The following is an 18,794-nucleotide window of genomic DNA, read 5'->3' on the forward strand; positions in this document are numbered from 1 at the left end:
ACACACACTCACTTCCTAGGTGAATTTCTGTTGCTTTCTAAAGACCCTCTCTCTATATTTCTTTCCGACCATTTCTGAAATGCACGCTGGCATTTCTGTTAATCTAATGGAAACTTGGAGGTGAACAGATGGCTTTTCCTGATGCTAAAAATACTAGACCATTGTCAAGTGTCCTTAAAGGAATAGTTTGACATTTTGGGAAATATTTATGATGGAGAGTTAGATGAGAAGATATCTCACTATATGTCTATTAAATGTGAGACTGCAAGCAGGGGAAATAGCTAGCCAGGCTCTCCAAAGGTAACATAATCCACCTACCAGTGGCTCTTAAGATCTGTAATTACCACAAATTGCCAAAAAGCGAATAAGCACATTTCCCATCTATTCATTTAAGCAAAACACTAATTTGCTAACTGTTGTTGATATGGACTTGACAATATTAGAAAACTTGTGTAGGTTTTTTGGTCACCACTTGGAATTAGGATTAGAAATTCTCAAACGCTCTAAAAATAACAGTAATTTGATATTTTTACTGCTTATTGACACACTATATGAGAATAGAAAATCACATTTGTCTGCCTTTACATATTTTTCTTTCATACTGTTTGTGTTGTTTTTACAGGGATATTGTACAGGCATTAATGTGAGTGTCAGCAAAATGTGAAAAGATTGAAATTTAAATGTAATCATGTGAAATATACAAAAGCAGTTGCACTCTTAAATATTTAATTTTAACATTAAATATTGAAGCATTGTTTTCCTATACATTATCATCTGTAGCTCATATGTCTAGGGTTAAAATGGACTGTGATCCATAGACTGTAGATCACATGGGATTGTTGACCAGGCTGACCTGTGCATACTGTTTCCCCAGGTGCCCACGGAGTGCGAGAGGAGCCCCAGTTTGTGACGGCACGTGCAGGAGAGAACGTCATCCTGGGATGCGACGTGTCCCACCCCCTGAACGGGCAGCCCTATGTGGTGGAGTGGTTCAAGTATGGAATGCCCATCCCCTTCTTCATCAATTTTCGCTTCTACCCTCCTCACGTGGATCCAGAATATGCTGGTAAGATAGTGACCTTGATACCAGGCTGAAAAGCAATCTCTGGTTGAAAATGTTTTTGGGTCTGTTGGTCTGGTTTGGTCTGGTCAGAAGTGTGTTCTGTTGCACCTGTTACAACACCCAACAATGATGCCACAGTATACTGCGAACCCCTTTAGGACACTTGTACATCACTGCAGTGACGTGTGAAGATAAACAAAAGAAATGGTTTAACTTCATTAAGTTGCTATTTAAAGTTGCACTCCACTGAAAAATGGGCTCATTGTAACTTTACTTTGATAACTGACTTTCATTGTGCAGAATGATGTAAGTGCAGAGTTTGGCAGTACATTTGACAGGGAAAGTTTCTCTGTCTGAGATCTGAACCTAAGATCTGAGATTAAAGTGTGTACCTACAAGCATGATTTAATGGTCCAGTATGCAACTTCACAAGTGTGATGTGGAAACTTGAAGTCTACAGTGCACTTACACAGAGAGTGGACTTTTCTCTGGTAAAGCAGGGGTTATCTTTTGTCCAGCAGTTAAAATTTGGAAATGAACAATATTATATATATATATGCATAGGTTCTTTTTCAGTGAGAGGGGAGGAGATGTAATTTTAAGATGTTCTTCTACATAACTCAACTTTTTCTTGAAAAAAACATATCAGACACAAACTATTATTAGTATAGTATTTTAATGTCTTAAATATTTCTTTCCTCAAACCTTTCTTTCACTGGTTTTACATTATGAGTATGTACTGAGAGTGGTATTTGGCATTTAGGCTCTTACCCCGTCACTCCCACAGCTGAACAAAGTGGAGAATGGGGAGTGACCCTGCTTAATTTACACGGTGTAAAGGCTTCAGTTTTCTGATTGTTCATGCTTCTGTTGCTGGTACTGCTTGTGCCGATTTCTCCTTCCACAACCCCGGCACCCACCTGTTTTGCTTTCTTATTAACCAAACATCATAATGGCTTCTTTTGCCTTTTGCATAATGTGCATGCCTTATCTCAGTAATATGTGTCTACTTGGCTCTGTTTTTGTGCTACACAGCATGTAGTGGTTATATTATACTCCTCATAGGACCTCTCAGCAGCTACTTGGATTCATTTAGAATTGTGATGAGCACAAGAACATTTCATGACAAGTAGAGCTATTTAATTCTACAATTTGTCCAATTGTTGCATCTATTACAATTATAACATTTTCCAAAATTAGATTTATTTTATTCATATTTGTCTGAGTAAAACCAGTGATACTATAGCAGGGGATCAAACTGAGTCTTTTGCTGTCCATACATCTTTATTCATAGAATCAGATTTTTGCCCACTTATAGTTCCCATCTTCATCACCACCTTCTTGACAGTGCTTTCTTTGATCAATGGTGTGCTTACCAATGTAGACTAAAATAAATATATTTACTAACAAATGTAAGCAGCTTTAATGAGATGACTTTACCTTTGGAGGCTGGAGCTCTTTCCACCTCAGATTATTTATCTGTTGTTTTCAATGTGAAGTTTGCTGGGGAGGCACCTCTTGCCTGCTTTTGATTTCCTTTCCTCTGATCACTGAATTTCAGAGCTAATCCCCCCCTTCTGGTATGTGTTTGACTCAAAGAGCTTCTATCATGCATTCATTCATGTCATGACAAATTAAATGTGAGTTTCCCCGGTTTGAGGACGAGTCAATGCCACTAGCATCCACACACATTTTGGATAATGTAAAAGTTAAACTGCAATACCCTTCTGAGTGTTATATGATTATAACAATTTAATGATCATTAGAGAAGATGCTATTTTGTTTTAATCTTATTCCTTGATCCATATAGGCTTTAAAAAATTAGCAATGATAGCCATCACCCAATTATATGTTCAGACAGACTTGCATGCATTCACTTCAAATTAAAATGGCCAATAAAATATAATGAAAAACAAAACTCAACACAGATGTTGACTAATTACCTACTAACAACTAAAACCTATAATGCCAAACTTTATTCATATGGCACTTTTGAACAATAAACAATAAACTTAGAAATAAATCACTGAGCTACCACACCAAACTGAAAGAAGAGCTATTGATTTAAAAGAAGATAGAGTGCCCTGGTGTCCAGCAAAAGCTCTCTCATCTTTATGTTTGAGTCTAGATCTTGAAATAACAAAAATAGAAGCTTCTGAGGATCTGACTAACTCCATCAGGGCTTTAGTAGACTAGTAAGATTTTGTAATCAATTTGATAAGCAACAATTAGCCATTGCGGGGATACCAGAATTGGTGTAATATGGTCTTGTTTCTTTGTTCCAGTTAAAACCTTGAGATTTCTTTAAAATGTCAGAGAGCAGAAAGTTACAAAGGTCCAGTCAACAGGTGATGAAGAATAACAGTTTTCAGGTTCCTGGTAGAAAGATACAGTCTAATCTTTAATGTATTTTTTTGATGCAGAAAACAGGATTGAACAATGGATTCATCATGTTAGCTGAGACAAATATATTGTTTTACATAATTTGACTGATCATCATTGGGATCCCTGTCTAAGGTTGTGAAATAAAAATGTAGTCATCCTGAATCATAAAATTTATTCTCAATAGGACCATCACTTTTTCAAAAAGGTGAGTTCGAACAAATTCACACTCACATGTAATTTTTTAGAATCAATTTGAATGCTACGCATATAGCGTAATACCTGAGTCTGAGATACACTGAGCGTTTACTGTCACATCATGTGTGGCCAGCGATGTCTTTCCGTTGGCGGTCAGAGAGGTTGTCTTACCAATCAGTATAGGTCAAGGTCAAGGTCAAGGTCAAGGTTACTGTTATTGTCTTCCATATCAGAAAATTTTCCCGCATTAAGGGAATTGCTGTGTAAACACCAAGCATCACAACAAAACACACTGAATAAGAACATTAAATGAGAACACGTGCAAACACTAGCGTAAAATAACAAAACCATTCGCTACATTAAATACAACAAGAATTCTTGGCATACATCTCAAAACACACACACTTTAGTAAATAAATTATAAGCAAACAAACACATGATCAGTGAAAACTTGAAGTTATCTGAGTGTCTCTATCTTTCTGTCTGTGCTCCAGGAGTTGCCCAAGTTTAACTGGTAGAAGGACAAATAAATGTTTTTAACGATTGTTCTTACAAAAGGGGACCCTGTACCTCCTTTCAGAAATTATTAGCACATCATCGAGAGTTCAACACATGAGAATGCTCAAATGGAATCGTGGTGGCCTGCTGAATAGTACGCCCCCCCTTAGATGTCTTTGGGTGTAAGGTGTAAGGTGTTTCCATAATCTTCCTTGTTGTCTCTACCACACTAAAAAATTGAGCTTATAGTTTTCTGTGTGGTGTCATACATCTGCACTATGTGTCGTCAGAAGGTAGTCAGATCAGGTTGTACGGTTGACGTTTGCTCCACCTTTTCTTGGTGGCTCTGCTGTCCCTTGCGTGGCAAGCTAATGGCTAAATCCTCAGATTTGTTGATGTAGATAAAGGCACTTGTTTTTTTTGTTATATAAAGTTGACCATATCTTTGTTGGTAATTAATAAATACTTCCACACACTGCTTCTCAGATGCTTTGGTGTTGTGATTATCCGATCAGCATGGCTTTGCAGGATTTTAGAATTGGAATTGGAACACTTTAATTTGTAGTTAGTAGATCAGAAGATATTATGTGGTAATCATTTAGCTGTCGTTAAGATTAATATCACCAAACGCTCAGAACAAGAGAAGGTAGTCTCTTTCAAGTTTTTTGTGTAATTAAAGAAAAAAATTTAAATTTGATTTGGGATGTTATGTCCCATTGTCTCAAATACAATATGATATCCACATTTAGTCTGTAATTATATGTTTATGTAATATATATACATGCCGACCTTTTGTATTAACAATGTATAACAAGTTGCAAATATTCAAATGTGGTAGAAAAATAGGTTTACCCTAATTAGAAACTTTCTGCCATTGACATTGGAAAAAACTCATCTCTAGATCTGTTTGAAAGCCAGCTGATTGAAGGAAGGTTGCCTTCTTAAGTGTCCCTTACACTTCTTATCCCACCTGCCTCATACAGCAGGAAGATGAATAGTCTGACAGACTAGAAGATGGTGACAAAAAAACAGAACCTTTTTATAATCTTTCTGCATCCTCACACACTTTGTCTTCATTGACAAGATCACTGAGCAGAAATACCTGACAGGAAAGACTGCTGAATTTCAGAAGCTATGGTTACAGAGTCCTGACTACAATAAAAAGAACATAGGATATGAATGTAATCCAAGGTCCCTGTAGAAGGCGACAATTACATCATTAAGTGTTAGATCATTAAGTGGTTATGAGCCAAAGTGTATAGTAGAAATGGAAACTGAGGACTGAGATAACAGACTGTTCATGTCATGATTTTTTCATTTTAATTACTAACTCTCCACTCAGCTTCAGCAAATCTTTCTCAAATTAGCATACATAGGCTAGACTCAAATAGGATTGGGATTCAGTAGCATTTTATTTAGTCCAATATTACCTTCTCCTATATGATCTGAATTCTTTTTGAATCCCTTATGGAATCTCATTACGTACAGCTTTCAACATTTTCATGTAATTATAGTTATACATATGTAAACCTGAAAAATTCATTTTAAATATGTGTAATCAACTTTTGTCAGCTGACAAGCCAGAATGTGTACTGTTTTGAGTGTACTGTAAGCCCAAATAATGTGCACAACCTGTAGCTACAGTACAACAAGTAAATGAGATGAACATCATAACATCACAACATAAATTATGAAATGTTGAACCAACATGTATCTGACAGATTGAATTAACAACTGTAGCTACTACTTTTACATCTTATTTTTCCACTTTCTCCAAATTAGAGGCCCCTGTGCAAAACTATTTAAACTGAGTTTAAAATATTGACATGGAAATTTAACTGGGAGATTGTCCTGTAATTTGACATCACAGAGCCAGGTAATTTCTCTGGAGAAGACTCTCCATTCTGTTAGTCTTGTTCAACTATAGAAAAACACAGTCCACTCACATTCATAGAGTAATATTGTTTTTCCAGAGTACTGACAGCAGCTTTCTCTGAGCATGACAACAGCCAAAATTTTCATTTTATCCTTTATGGAATTAGCCTCAATTAGTGACAGCTGATATAATATGATAAACAAGACTACAGCCATGGTTCTATGAGGTTGTACTTAGGCACAGTGTTGCTTTGAGCGCTATGCCAACAAGCTCACAATGACAATGCTAACATGCTGATGTCTAGCATGCTGATAGTTTCAGTGTTCACGTTCTTAAGTTAACCATTTAGCATGAGAACATTCACTAATTAGCACTAAACAGAAAGTATGAAACCAAATTAGAAAAATTTAAATTTTGAACTCTTAATGGTGCTATAGGAAAAGTCACCAATCACAAGTTGTTACAATTCATCCTGAGGGAAACATGAATATGTGTACCAAATGTCATGATAGTCAGTCCAATAGCTGTTGAGACATTTCACTCAAAATGACAAATGTCAACCTTACAGAAGCACTTGAGGAATAGTCAGATCACCAAAGTCTGTAGGAGCCAGACTAAGTCATATAGCAAACTGACTTGCCATATCTACAGTCATAACGCTAGCATGGCTAAAATGTTCAGTAAGAGATTTGTTAGCGTCACAGCTTAACAAATCCAGGTATCTGCCAACTGGGAGCCAGATCCAAAATTTAATTGGCCATTGGAATCCACTCTAGGTTCATGAGAAGAACACATTCAAAGCTGCACAGATGCTATCTCTCAGGTATTCTTTAGTTACAGTGGCTTCAGAAAGTATTCAGACCCCTTCATTTTTTGCAAACTTTGTTGTGTTGTCAATTTCATTCTAAATGGATAAAATTGCAATTTTTAACCATCAATCTACACTCAATAATCCATAATGATGAAGTGAAAACATGTTTTTAGAATTTTTTTTGCAAATTTATAAAATAATCAAAATCTGAAATCTCTCATTTACAAAAGCTTTCAGACCCTTTGCTGTGGCACTCCAAATTGTGGTCAGGTACACCGACCTTGCTTTAATTATCCTTGAGATGTGTCTAGAACTTGGCTGGAGTCAACCTGTGGGAAATTGAATTGATTAGACATAGTATAGAAAGGCAAGCACCTGTGAATGTAAGGGCCCACAATTCACAGTCCATGTCTGTAGACCTCTGTAGACCTCCTTGATGTAAATGTGGTGAGATATAAATCAGGGTAAGGATATGAAACAATTTTTAAAGCTTGGATTGTTCCCAGGAGCACAGTGAGCTCAATAATTGTAAAATGGAATAAGTTTTACAATTATTGAGCTCACTTTGCTCCTGAGAACAATCAAAGCTTTAGAAATTGTTTCCAGGAGCACAGTGAGCTCAATAAGTGTAAGACGGAATAAGTTTTGAGCCACCAGGACTCTTCCTAGACTTGGCCATCTGGCAAAACTGAGTAACTGGGCAAGAAGGGCTTTGGTCAGGGAAATTACCAAGAACCCAACATTCACTCTATTAGAGCTTAAGAAGTCCTCTGTAGAAATGGAAGAACATGCCGGAAGGATGACCATCTCAACAGCACTCCATCGATCAGGTCTTTATGGGTGAGTGGCAAGTGAGGAGAGTGGGAAAGAAAGATTCTCTAATGAGACAAAAATTGAACCTTTTGGGCAGAACTACTGTACTACTACTACTGTATGTCTGGTCAACACCAGGCACTACTCATCACCTGGCTAATACCATCCCTATGGTGAGGCATGGTGGTGGAAGCATCATGCTACCGGGTGCTTCTCTTCGGCAGGGACAGGAAGACTGGTCAGAATTGAGGGAAGGATGAATGCAGCCAAACACAGCAAGGTCCCTGTCAGAAAACCTGCTTCATAGTGCATGCAACCAGAGACCGGGGTGATGGTTCATCTTTCAGCATGACAATAAAAGGCAATGCTGGAGTGGCTTCAGGACAAGTCTCTGACTGTTCTTGAGCTGCCCCGCCAAAGCCCAGACTTTAACCCTGTAGAACATCTGTGGTGAGACCTGAAGATGACATTTCACAGATTCTTCCCATCCTGTCTGACAGACCTTGAGAGGTCCATCAGAGGTCTATCCAAAAAGAATGGGATAAACTGCCCAAATGCAGGTGTGCAAAGCTGGTAATTGATGCCAAAGATGCTTCTACCTCTATTTAATTTTGGAAATGAGAGATTTCAGTTTTTGATTTTTAATACATTTGCAAATATTTCTGAAAACATGTCTTCACATTGTTATTATGGGTTATTGAGTTTAGATTGATTGGCAAAAAAGGCAATTTTATCGGCTTATAATGAAATCTACAAAACAATAAAGTGTGCAAAGGGTTCGGAATACTTTCTGAAGCCACTGTATAGTAAATAATGTTTTATGCCAATTATGTATTGCTGGACGGTATTAAAGCTTTGAAGCAATGAAAAACAATTACTACTGCAGTTACTACAGATCAATAACAAACATTTGACCAGTCTTGAGGGACAATGTGCTCCACCTCTGCTCGGTCTTTGTGCTGTCTTAAACTCTTGTTGCAGTCATAGCTTGCTACATTTTCCATTTTCCAGTCCTACTATACACATCTTCAGCTTTAGCCTTTAGTGAGTCGATGATTTATCTCTCTGTTTCAAATTGCAGTACTGGAATATATGTGTTTTCTATAGCCGGATGCATGCTGACACCACCCTCCCACTGTGCCTCAATGTTAACATAACATTACATCATGGAATAAAGTCACAGGTCATGGTCAGAGCTGATGAGATACATAGAGGCTCACATTGTGCCCGCTGTAGATGTCGAGGGTTAATGAGTCGAGCCAACCACAGGGGCACCGTTTCCTAGATACCCATCTGCTTTTGGTCTCAAACAAGCCGTTGTCTTATTTTTTATAGAGAGGAAGAGGGGGAAAACATCTTTGAGAGTAAAAGTGGCAGACCAAATATAAAACATTTCCATGTGAAAGTGCGGAGAGCAGATGGAGATGAAACTGGAGATGGAGGAACAGAGAACAAAATAAAGAAATTGAAGGAAGTCCAAGATTACATTGTTGAATGTCCCCAGTCATCATGGAAGATCTCTTAGCTAGTTCAGAAGAATGGTGAAGTTTGAAAATAACTTACCCCAACAGACATTATCTGAAGCTAATAAACCTGCTTTGCCCTTCTTCTGTAAAAGTTATCAAGAATATTTTGAGCTTGCATTTAAATTAGCTTGCTTCGTCGAAAACTTCTTATAACACGAATACAATCAAAAAGATGTTGTTCTTTAGGGTTCATACTGTACTTATAAAGGACAAATAAATATAAAACGTTCCCATGAGAGCCTGTGGAGCCTACATTATATCAGTAGCATTGCCTTTGATGAGCACAATTGCAGTAGTAGCAAGTCAACTCATGCCAGAAGGAAAGTCTTCATATGTTATCACAGTTAATGCCAGTCATGAGGAGTGGAGTTCTGTGACAGACGGCCATGTGTTGACTTCAGGAAGCTGACAGAAGAGACAAGAAGTAGGGCTACAGTGACTGAACGGAACAAGGTTGGATGAACAGTTAGACTTGTGTTATAATTATTGCAATGAACAAAAGTCCTGCTGAGTGTTGATCTGCTGCCTTAGGGATACTGTTCTGTTTACTTGTAACATTATTGTGTGGACACAGGTCAGGCTGGGCAGTTATATATTGTATAATCCAACTGTGAACTGAACAGGCATTTAAATAAGAATTTTAATTACTTTATGAATTCTATCATTTCTAATTTTGCAGACCCATCAAAAGAATATTTAATAGATTTTTTAAATCTGAAAGCTGAAATACAATAATGTCTTCCATTAATATAATGTTCTTGTATGAATTCACTTTACCCACTTAACAATGCATATGCCACTGCATTTAATCACTTTAATATATAACATATTTGTATTTACTTCAACTCATTGATCAGTGACACTTTCACTACATGCTGGGGGAGATTTATACTTAAAAGCTGTTTTCTTTCCAACCCTTTTTTTCCTTTTTTTATAGCGTCATTATTTCTTTAATTAAAGAAGATAGTTTTGAATAAGATCTGATTCGGAATTTCCTCCAGCTAGAATTCTTTTGTTGCATATACATAAAAAAATGTTTGTATCAGTTTTGCATCAGTGCAGTTTTTGACATAGTAATTGATAGTTAATTTACTATTTGCTTGTATTCACTTTTCTTCTGGCTTTCATTGGCTTATCGCTGTTATTTACAGCTGTAACAATGTGACTTACATGAATAAAAGCAGAAAAACACCAAATACTTATTTTACCAAGTGCCTACAGGGAATAGAAACATTTTAATTTTTGTTGGTTTGTATTCCTTTCATGAATTGGCCAAGTGTGTCAGGCCTGTTACATACTGTATGTGGGCAATGCATAGAGCAAGGCAGAGGTCAGCGTGAGGGACATCCTTGTGTTTTTCACAGAAAAATGTGTGGTCAAAAAATGTTAATACATGCTAAGGTTAGTTGCAACATTACAATAGCTGTGAGACTTGACCTAGTTGTGAGACCTGTGACACCTTTTCAGAGTTGATTCATCACTCAGAAAGTTGCAAATTGATTTTCAGAAATTCAATTTCTTGATTCAGTTCTACAATTATTTGATCCATAGTCCTTCAGTGAATCACTTTTCTTTAAAGCTTGTTAGTGTCATGTTGGTTTGGTCACATTGGCTTCAGAAAGTATTCAGACCCTTTCACTTTTTGCACACTTTATTATGTTGTAGATTTCATTTTAAATTGATAAAATTGCCATTTTACATACTAATCTACACAATAATCCATAATGACAAAGTGAAAACATGTTTTTAGAAATGTTTGTAAATTTATAAAAAAAAAAACAACAACCAAAATGTAGTATTCAGACCGTCACTTCAGTACTTTGTAGAAGCCCCTTTGGCAGCAATTACAGTTTCGAGTCTTCTTGGCTAAATCTCTACAAGCTTTGCACACCTGGATTTGGGCAGTTTATTCCATTCTTCTCGGTAGATCCACCAGACCAGATGGGAGGCATCTGTGAAATGCCATCTTCAGGTCTCTCCATAGATGTTTTATGAGGTTTAAGTCTGGGCTTTGGCGGGGCGACTCAACGACAGTCAGAGACTTGTCCTGAAGCCACTCCAGCATTGTCTTGGCTGTATTCTTCGGGTCATTGTTGTTCTGAAAGGGGAACCGCCACACCAGTTTCAGGTTGCATGCACTCTGGAGCAGGTTTTCTTCAAGGACCTGCATTTGGCTGCATTCACCCTTCTCTCAATTCTGGCCAGACTCCCTGTCCTTGCTGCTGAGCCCCCCCACGACATGATGCCGTCACAACCATGCTACACCATAGGGATGGTATTTGCAATGTGATGAGCAGTTTACCAGTCTGTTTACCAGATATAGTTTTTAGAGTTCTGCTCAGAGAGCTCAATTTTTGTCTCACTGGACCAGAGAGTCGGCAAATGTTGTTTTGCAAACTCCAAGCAAGCCATCATATGTCTAATCAATTCAACTTGCCGCAGGTGGACTCCACTCAAGTTCCGGACTCATCTCAATGATAATTAAAGCAAACAGGATGCACCTGAGCACAGTTTGGATTGCCACAGCGAAGTGTCTGAATACTTTGGTAAACAAGAGATGAAAAGATATTAAATATTTTTGCAAAAAATGTCTACAAACATTTTTTCACTTTGTATATTGTTATTATGTGCAGAGGGCAAAATGGCAATTTTATCCATTCAAAATAAAATATACAACACAATAAAGTGTGCAAAAAGGGAAGAGGTCTGAATACTTTCTGAAGCCACTGTAGGTACATGTTCCTCACTACAAGAAATAACCTGATGCTTTTTGAAATTATCAGTTACTGTTGTAGGGGTTTTGCTCTACTTAATTTACATTGGACAAGATTGCTTATGACTTTCATGGAGTTTGCCCACACTGGGTTTGGTGTGTGATAATGACATAATTGCTGCTGAAATTAGTTAATGAAGAATGGATACAAAACAAGGCCAGAGAGAGTGTGGGTTGTTCTTTAAATGCCACCAAAGTCCTTTGGTGACTTCACAATGCAGTTCATCTTTCTTAAACTTCAAAATCACACAAGAGTTCCTTGTGTCGTATTTCTACTTGCAGGAATGTTTGAATAGAACTACTGCAATAGTAAATGGTGTGCCTGCTGTGGTGAGAATGTACTTACTTTTTTTTAACAGTTGAAGGTCTGTGACATTCAGCTTCTATACACTATCACCACTTTTGAAAAAATATAGTTTTTGCTCACAGTTGCAGACCTTTGTGTAACACTGTGATAACTATGAGGAAACCAAACTCAGAGATGATGGCATATAATTTGAATCGTGCAGTGCACCATAAATTTTCTTAGAACTGCCAGCGCAAAGGACTTAAGGTCGGGAACTGTCCAAGAGCTTTTGTGTAAAGATAGTAGTTAGGGATGCCTAAATTGGGATGTCTTTTGGCACTGATCCTGATCCACGTTCTTTAATACTGGGTATCATTCAGTGCTGAGTCCAATCTGATATTATTATCTACCTAAATGTTGATTGAATATGTACAGACATTGGCTGCAGAATGCACATTAACCAGACAACAGACAAGTTTAATTTTGGCCTTTCATCAAGTTATTCACAGAATTAATTTTAATTTGTGATAGTTGGTATGATCTGCTGTCTGTTGTTTACCATTTTAACTTCAGCTGGTCATTGGCATCTCAAACCCAGGAAATGCTATCTGAGTGTTTTGTACATTACGTTACGGGAATTACATTCATACATACTGTAGTGCCATGGCACGCACTTTGTGATCCTTCTTACTGTCCAAAACCTGAGACACAACCAAATGGAGGTTGGCCATTTGAGCTTGACCACACATCTGTAGTGGCAGAGTAAAAGGAGACGTCTTTTATCTCCTTCAGAATGTCTTTCACTTTGTTGTACAAGGCTGGAATAGCAGTTTGGGAGATGTATGTTTTCTTCGGCAATTCGTACTGCCTGTGAAAAGTTTGCAACTTTTCTTTAAATGCTGTTTTTTCGACCGTGTTGAATGGCTGCATCTCTTTGGCTATATAGCGAGTTACGCTATCTTGGAGCGTGACCCATTTCATGCTGTCATGTTTATACTTGCACTGTTGGGCAAAGGCATAGCCAACTGTCAGGAAGGTCCCTCTCCATGTCTGACTGTGGTTTTTGTTCCCAGTTCAGAAAACTGGATGGGATGGTTATGTTTTAGATGAGCTTTTAGGTTAGTTGTATTGCCACTTTTTATTTCCACTGTTTTTAAACAAAGTCATCATACCAGCTCGCTTGCGTCAATGGGCTCTCCTCTCTCATTCAGCTTAAATCAGAAGTGTTCCCATACCAAAGCTGTGGAGTGCAGCTTTGAAACCAAGTCCATTTGGACTTATTCTTCCAAAACCTCTGGCTGGAATTATGCAGTCGACGGGAAAAAACACCTATTAGCCTCAAGTAACACATTATCTTCCCTTCACCTGGTTCATTGTTGCTATCACTGTGTGTGTGTGCGTGGAGGAGCTGCCTGAGCCCGGCCCATGGTGAAACCCCAACACAAAGAGCAGACGAGAGAACAGAAGCAGCGCAACCAGAAATTACAGCAAAAAGTGTCTCAATAAATTTTTTTTTTTTTAAAGTTTTTCAGATTGTTTTCAACCATTATCCTTACTATATTTGTTAAAGAAAGCTGGCAACACTTTTTGTACTTTTAATCAAAAGTCTATTCATTTCACGAAATATCATGTTTGAGATTTAATGAAAATATATGTGGATTACCTTAGCTTGAACACATAGGAAGAATAAACATTGAAATACTTACGTCATTATTCTTGGTTGAAAGAAGTTGAAATTCTCAGGAAAAAATGTCCTACATCAAGCAGTTTTTTGACAGCTGACCAATCACAAGAGGGGTAGCGAGACCTGTCGTGTCCCAGAGCAATGTCAAAATTGGAAGAGGTAGCAGTGGAGAAACTAGGTTCAAATAAGAGCACAGTGAAATATATAACATGACAGTTAAACTGTATCATCAATATTCATTTGTTGAGTAAAACCGAAAGGCTAAGGTTCTTGTTGGTGATATATGTTTATTTCACTCACTAGGAAACCTAGCCTAACCTAGCCTCACGTTAACTCTTGGTTAGTATAAGTTATGGTAACAAAGGACATTCTTAACTGCATTTTGGAACAGCAAACGCTTTGACCAGTGGTTTTCATCAGAAAAAGACATTACGTGTGAGAACAGCCTAACTTTGTTTAGCTACCAAGCCACATTAGATACTGATGTTAGTTCAGTTAAGGTATCTTTATGTCATGTCAACTAACTATCTTCACTTACTAAAGTAACTTAATTCAGTACATGAATATCTATGTACATTAGCCAGGTTAGAATTTTTTTTAGTTGTAAATTAAGTTACATTAGTTATGTCTTTTCTCTATCTGCTATTGCTATTATCAACATCCACAAGAGTTACTCCATAACAAAAAAACTTTATACTTCATTAATTCACTGTTGAGGTTTATCTTATCAATGGTTTGCAATTTGCTTACCTGAGTCTATGGTTGTAACTACCATTCCAAGTTTACGGTACAGAGAAGTATCCAATCAGCTGTTTGATTATCTTCGCGATGAGTCAAGTCAAGTCAATTCAATTTTATTTATATAGAACAAATCATAACAGAGATTATCTCAGGGCACTGTACTCTTTATAATATTATTTAAAGAGACCCAACATTCCTCCATGAGCAAGCACTTGGCAACAGTGGCAGGGAAAAAAACAGGTAGAAAGGTTGAACACAACCTAGCTCATGGTGGGATGCCATCTGCCTTGACCATTTGGGTTGAGAGAGCATCTGTCTCACACCAATCACACAAACGTTCATCCAAACACTGCTTGTTGATTGGCAGGTAATTCCTATTGCCAGTTTGCCTTTCTGTTTGAGATCAAGCCACCCCAATGGAATGTCTGTAAAATGGTCATTTCAAGTAAGGATGGAAACACCAGCAATATGCAGAAGCATCTTTCTATGCAACATGGGCTTAAATTCCAGGAATTCCATGTATATGACACTCTACGCACAAGGCTTGGCAGATTATTTCTTTGTCTAAGAAAACCTAAATCAATGTTTCCCATACATAGTCTCTATTTGGGCGGCACTCCCAGATAGATTAAGACCCAATTAAATAGATCAAATCACTTGGTTATGTTACAATAGAATGCCTTTCACTCTTTTCAAGCTAACACATTTTTGGACCCACACCTGTCTAAGTTGCGTGCGCTGCAGTAACTAAGTGGGGACTAGAGGCTTCTCTGTGTACAGTCGCCCTGCTAGCGTCTACTGATAGCCTGCATGTAAGGCGTTTAGGAAACACCTCCACAAGTAAATTTTCAACCTGTGGGGGACACTGTAAATGAAAACAGCGGTTAAACAGCAGAGCTTTTGCCCACCTAAGTTACATGCATGCCTTTTTCCTACTCTGTTTCTACACTGTGTTCAGACGCGGAGATAATAAAACAGTTCTATTGATGATGAAAACCTGTGTAGTCCTAATTTTTTTCCACACAGAAAATTTATCAGATATCGTGAAGGGAATCAATAAAGAATCAGACTGATAAGCAGAATTGATAATGGCATTCTAACCAATAAAATCTTATCAATTCCCATCCCTAGTTACTACTGAAAGCTTGGGGGTTGTGACTTGTGATGTACAGTGAGAGGTTACAGAGGATTCTTGGCTCCTGAAAAATTGGGGCTCCTCCCCAGAGATTTATGTGTGCCTGCGAAATAACCCTGCTAATGAATTGAGTGCATTAAAACCTTTAACAGGAAAATTCCTTCGCAAGGCTTAATAACAACGTATTGACACACTGTCATGGCTCCACAGGGTACAGCAGTGAAAGAATGGACTTAATTGACCAATTTTATCAAGAGATTGTCAATAAAACGTCTCTGCATGGTTTAGTTTTCCTTAAATAAATAAAAACTACACGTACCATAGCTTTGAATTAGGCTTCCTTGCTATAGTTACTAAATCTGCCAGGGCTGGATTGCATGGTGATGGCATCATCCATGCTTCAAATCTAAAAGTCTGGCACAAAGATGGTTTTGATTAGAAGATACACTGTTCAACCACAGTAAAGCCATGTCTTTCACAGGTTTATTCTCTTCTAAAAGTACTAAATGTTTTACAGTGGACTGCTGCCATAATGTAGTCAACCTGCTCTGATGTCCTGTGCATTTGTGGCTTTTAAACTTTGTGAGAAGCAAATCCTGTGTCATTATACAGAATTCTAACAAAGGAAATAATTGAAGATTTGTGACACGTGTGTAATATGACATTTCTGCTCATTTTTCTGTTAGTCTTCATTCTCAGAAGTGTTCATATCTGTACTGATGTGCTAATAACCAGGTCTGCTTAAACTGCAGATCAAATAAAAATTTGGTGGATCGTCTTGAGTTGAATTAGAAATCACATTACAGTAGATGAGGAATAGTAAGACTGAGGATAAAGCCCAGTGGAAAAGTTAGAAGTCTTAGATGAAGCATTTATACATTTTTTGAGGGTGAACGTCCCTTTGTTTTCCCTCTGTCAAATGATATCCTGGTGACCCTTAGATATGTTTCTGAACACCGGGACTGCTTGTGGATTCACATGGTACAGGTAACAAAGGTTAATTACCCAAAATCCAAAAGGATTATGGGTAACTGTAGGCACCAGATTTTGACAAGGAAGAAGAATGCATGGAATGAAAAAGTCAATATCTCTGGTTCTATTACTACTAGTAAAGTCACTGACAGGGCCGATAAAAACTTTATGGATATTTTTACGGTTCACTGGCCCACGGATATGGCGGCCCACGAGAATTAAGTCTGTCACAAATGATGAGCTCTAAAAGATTGAAGTCTGAAAAATGTTAACTGTCAGAGGAATGAGCGTGAGAGAGGAATCGACTAAAGTAACTCAGTCAGCTGACAATGGCCACTGGGAAAGTGAGCTGTCTACAGAATTCCAACCTATAGCAACCAAATGCTGTTACATCGTCAGTTGGCAATGGGAGGATGAGAAAGTTGCAGTCCAAATCCATTCACTGTAAGTCTTGTTTACCAATTTTATTTATACTCACAAAAACATTATTATGATAATGATAATGGTCCAAAATAATGTGAAAATGCATATTTTAACAATGCCTAATACCCAAACAAACTGACCAAACCCCACCACCCCTGAAACCATCACAGTGCCTAAGCCCTCCAGAAATCCAGGGAAAACCCTGGGTGTATGATGTTGAAACTATATATTTGTGAGAAGTCTTTGATGATTTACGTCTTCAGTAAGAACCAGTGGGCCTGAGTGCCATGTACAGCGTACAGAAGTCAGAGGATATTGAGAGACGGTTGGTTTTGGTCTTTTAATGGGATTCGTTGACAAAAAGAACAATGAAGGATATTGTCAGCCTTTAAGTTAATCTGGTAGACAATGCATTTTTGTAGCATTATATGTCAGTTCTAAAATTGCTTGCTGTTGAAAAGTTGAAATTATTGAACCACAAAATATTTTGGGCACCTCGGTGTACCTACTATGCAATTAACTGATGTGTCACAATGCAAGTACCATTAGATTGACCATGACTCTTTTTTCTCTAACCTTTGTTTACTTACCTTAAAACTTCTCGCACAAGCACAGGTTGTAAGGTAAATGATAAATGATATTTATCAAATCCAAAATAGACTGATACTTTCTAGCTAGTGAAAAAATGTATTCAGCTATAATGAACACTGCAGAAAGCAAACAGAAAGCATCATAGCACTGTTGTTTGACTCAACACCAGAGGCTTTCTGTGCTAATTGACTAGGATGTGATCTTAGAAGTCACAAAGCATGGAGGTCACGTCAGCCACTGGTAGTAAATATAGTATAGATCATTATCATTGTTTTGGTATATGGTGATGTTTGGCATTGCAGTATGCATTTTTGTTTCCTGTATATACATAGAAAGAGAAGACAGAATTTAAAATACCATCGATCTTGCCCATTTGCCTCATTTCTATCTTAAATGCGCATTAAAAGATCCTCAATTTTAGCTGTTGATTCCAAAAATCATGTGGTGGATTATTTTGATCCATCTAAACATAAATATTGGTAAAAGGTACCTCTGACACTACTAGCTCATACAGAATTTAATTTATCCCCACACTGTCAAGCATTTGTTTCCATTTATTACTCAAAGGGACTGTCAGGATCTGTATTCATTTTTTTGGCATTTCCTGTCTTATTTTGAAGTCTTGGTTCTGTTGTGTTACTGTTTGTTTTACTTCCTGGTTTTTCCCGCCTGTTTTGATTACTGTCTCCACCTTAATGTCTTTCACCTGTGTCTTGTTTTCTGTGTATTTAAACCCCGACTCATTTCTCATGCCTTGCCAGATTATCTTTGTTACCCTTGTGTTCAAGCTCTCTCGCATTTAGTCCTGATTGATTCCCTGTGTATGATCTGTTTTTTCGGTATTTTCGTGACCCTCGATTCTGCCTGTTCCTGATCTGCCTTGTTGCCTGGTTTAACTGACTCCTGGTATTTTGACCTCTGCTACGTCTCTCGGATTAAAGATTTGGATTTTGGACATTGCACTTCTGCCTGACTCTCTCTCTCTTGCACTTGGATCCACACACGCCTGCCCTTACAGGGAC

General features: G+C 37.8%; 1 protein-coding gene across 1 annotated transcript in view; it reads left to right on the forward strand.

The window, feature by feature from the left end:
* LOC120802689 (protein turtle homolog B-like) overlaps positions 1 to 18,794 on the forward strand; it is a 144,672-nt gene that overhangs the window by 39,550 nt on the left and 86,328 nt on the right. The window contains exon 2 of the mRNA XM_040150765.1: positions 875 to 1,066. Coding sequence (XP_040006699.1) covers positions 875 to 1,066 — 192 coding nt within the window. The remainder of the gene's footprint in view (positions 1 to 874; positions 1,067 to 18,794) is intronic.

The sequence above is a fragment of the Xiphias gladius genome, chromosome 17 (genome assembly GCF_016859285.1).
Source record: "Xiphias gladius isolate SHS-SW01 ecotype Sanya breed wild chromosome 17, ASM1685928v1, whole genome shotgun sequence".
NCBI classification, from domain to species: domain Eukaryota; kingdom Metazoa; phylum Chordata; class Actinopteri; order Istiophoriformes; family Xiphiidae; genus Xiphias; species Xiphias gladius.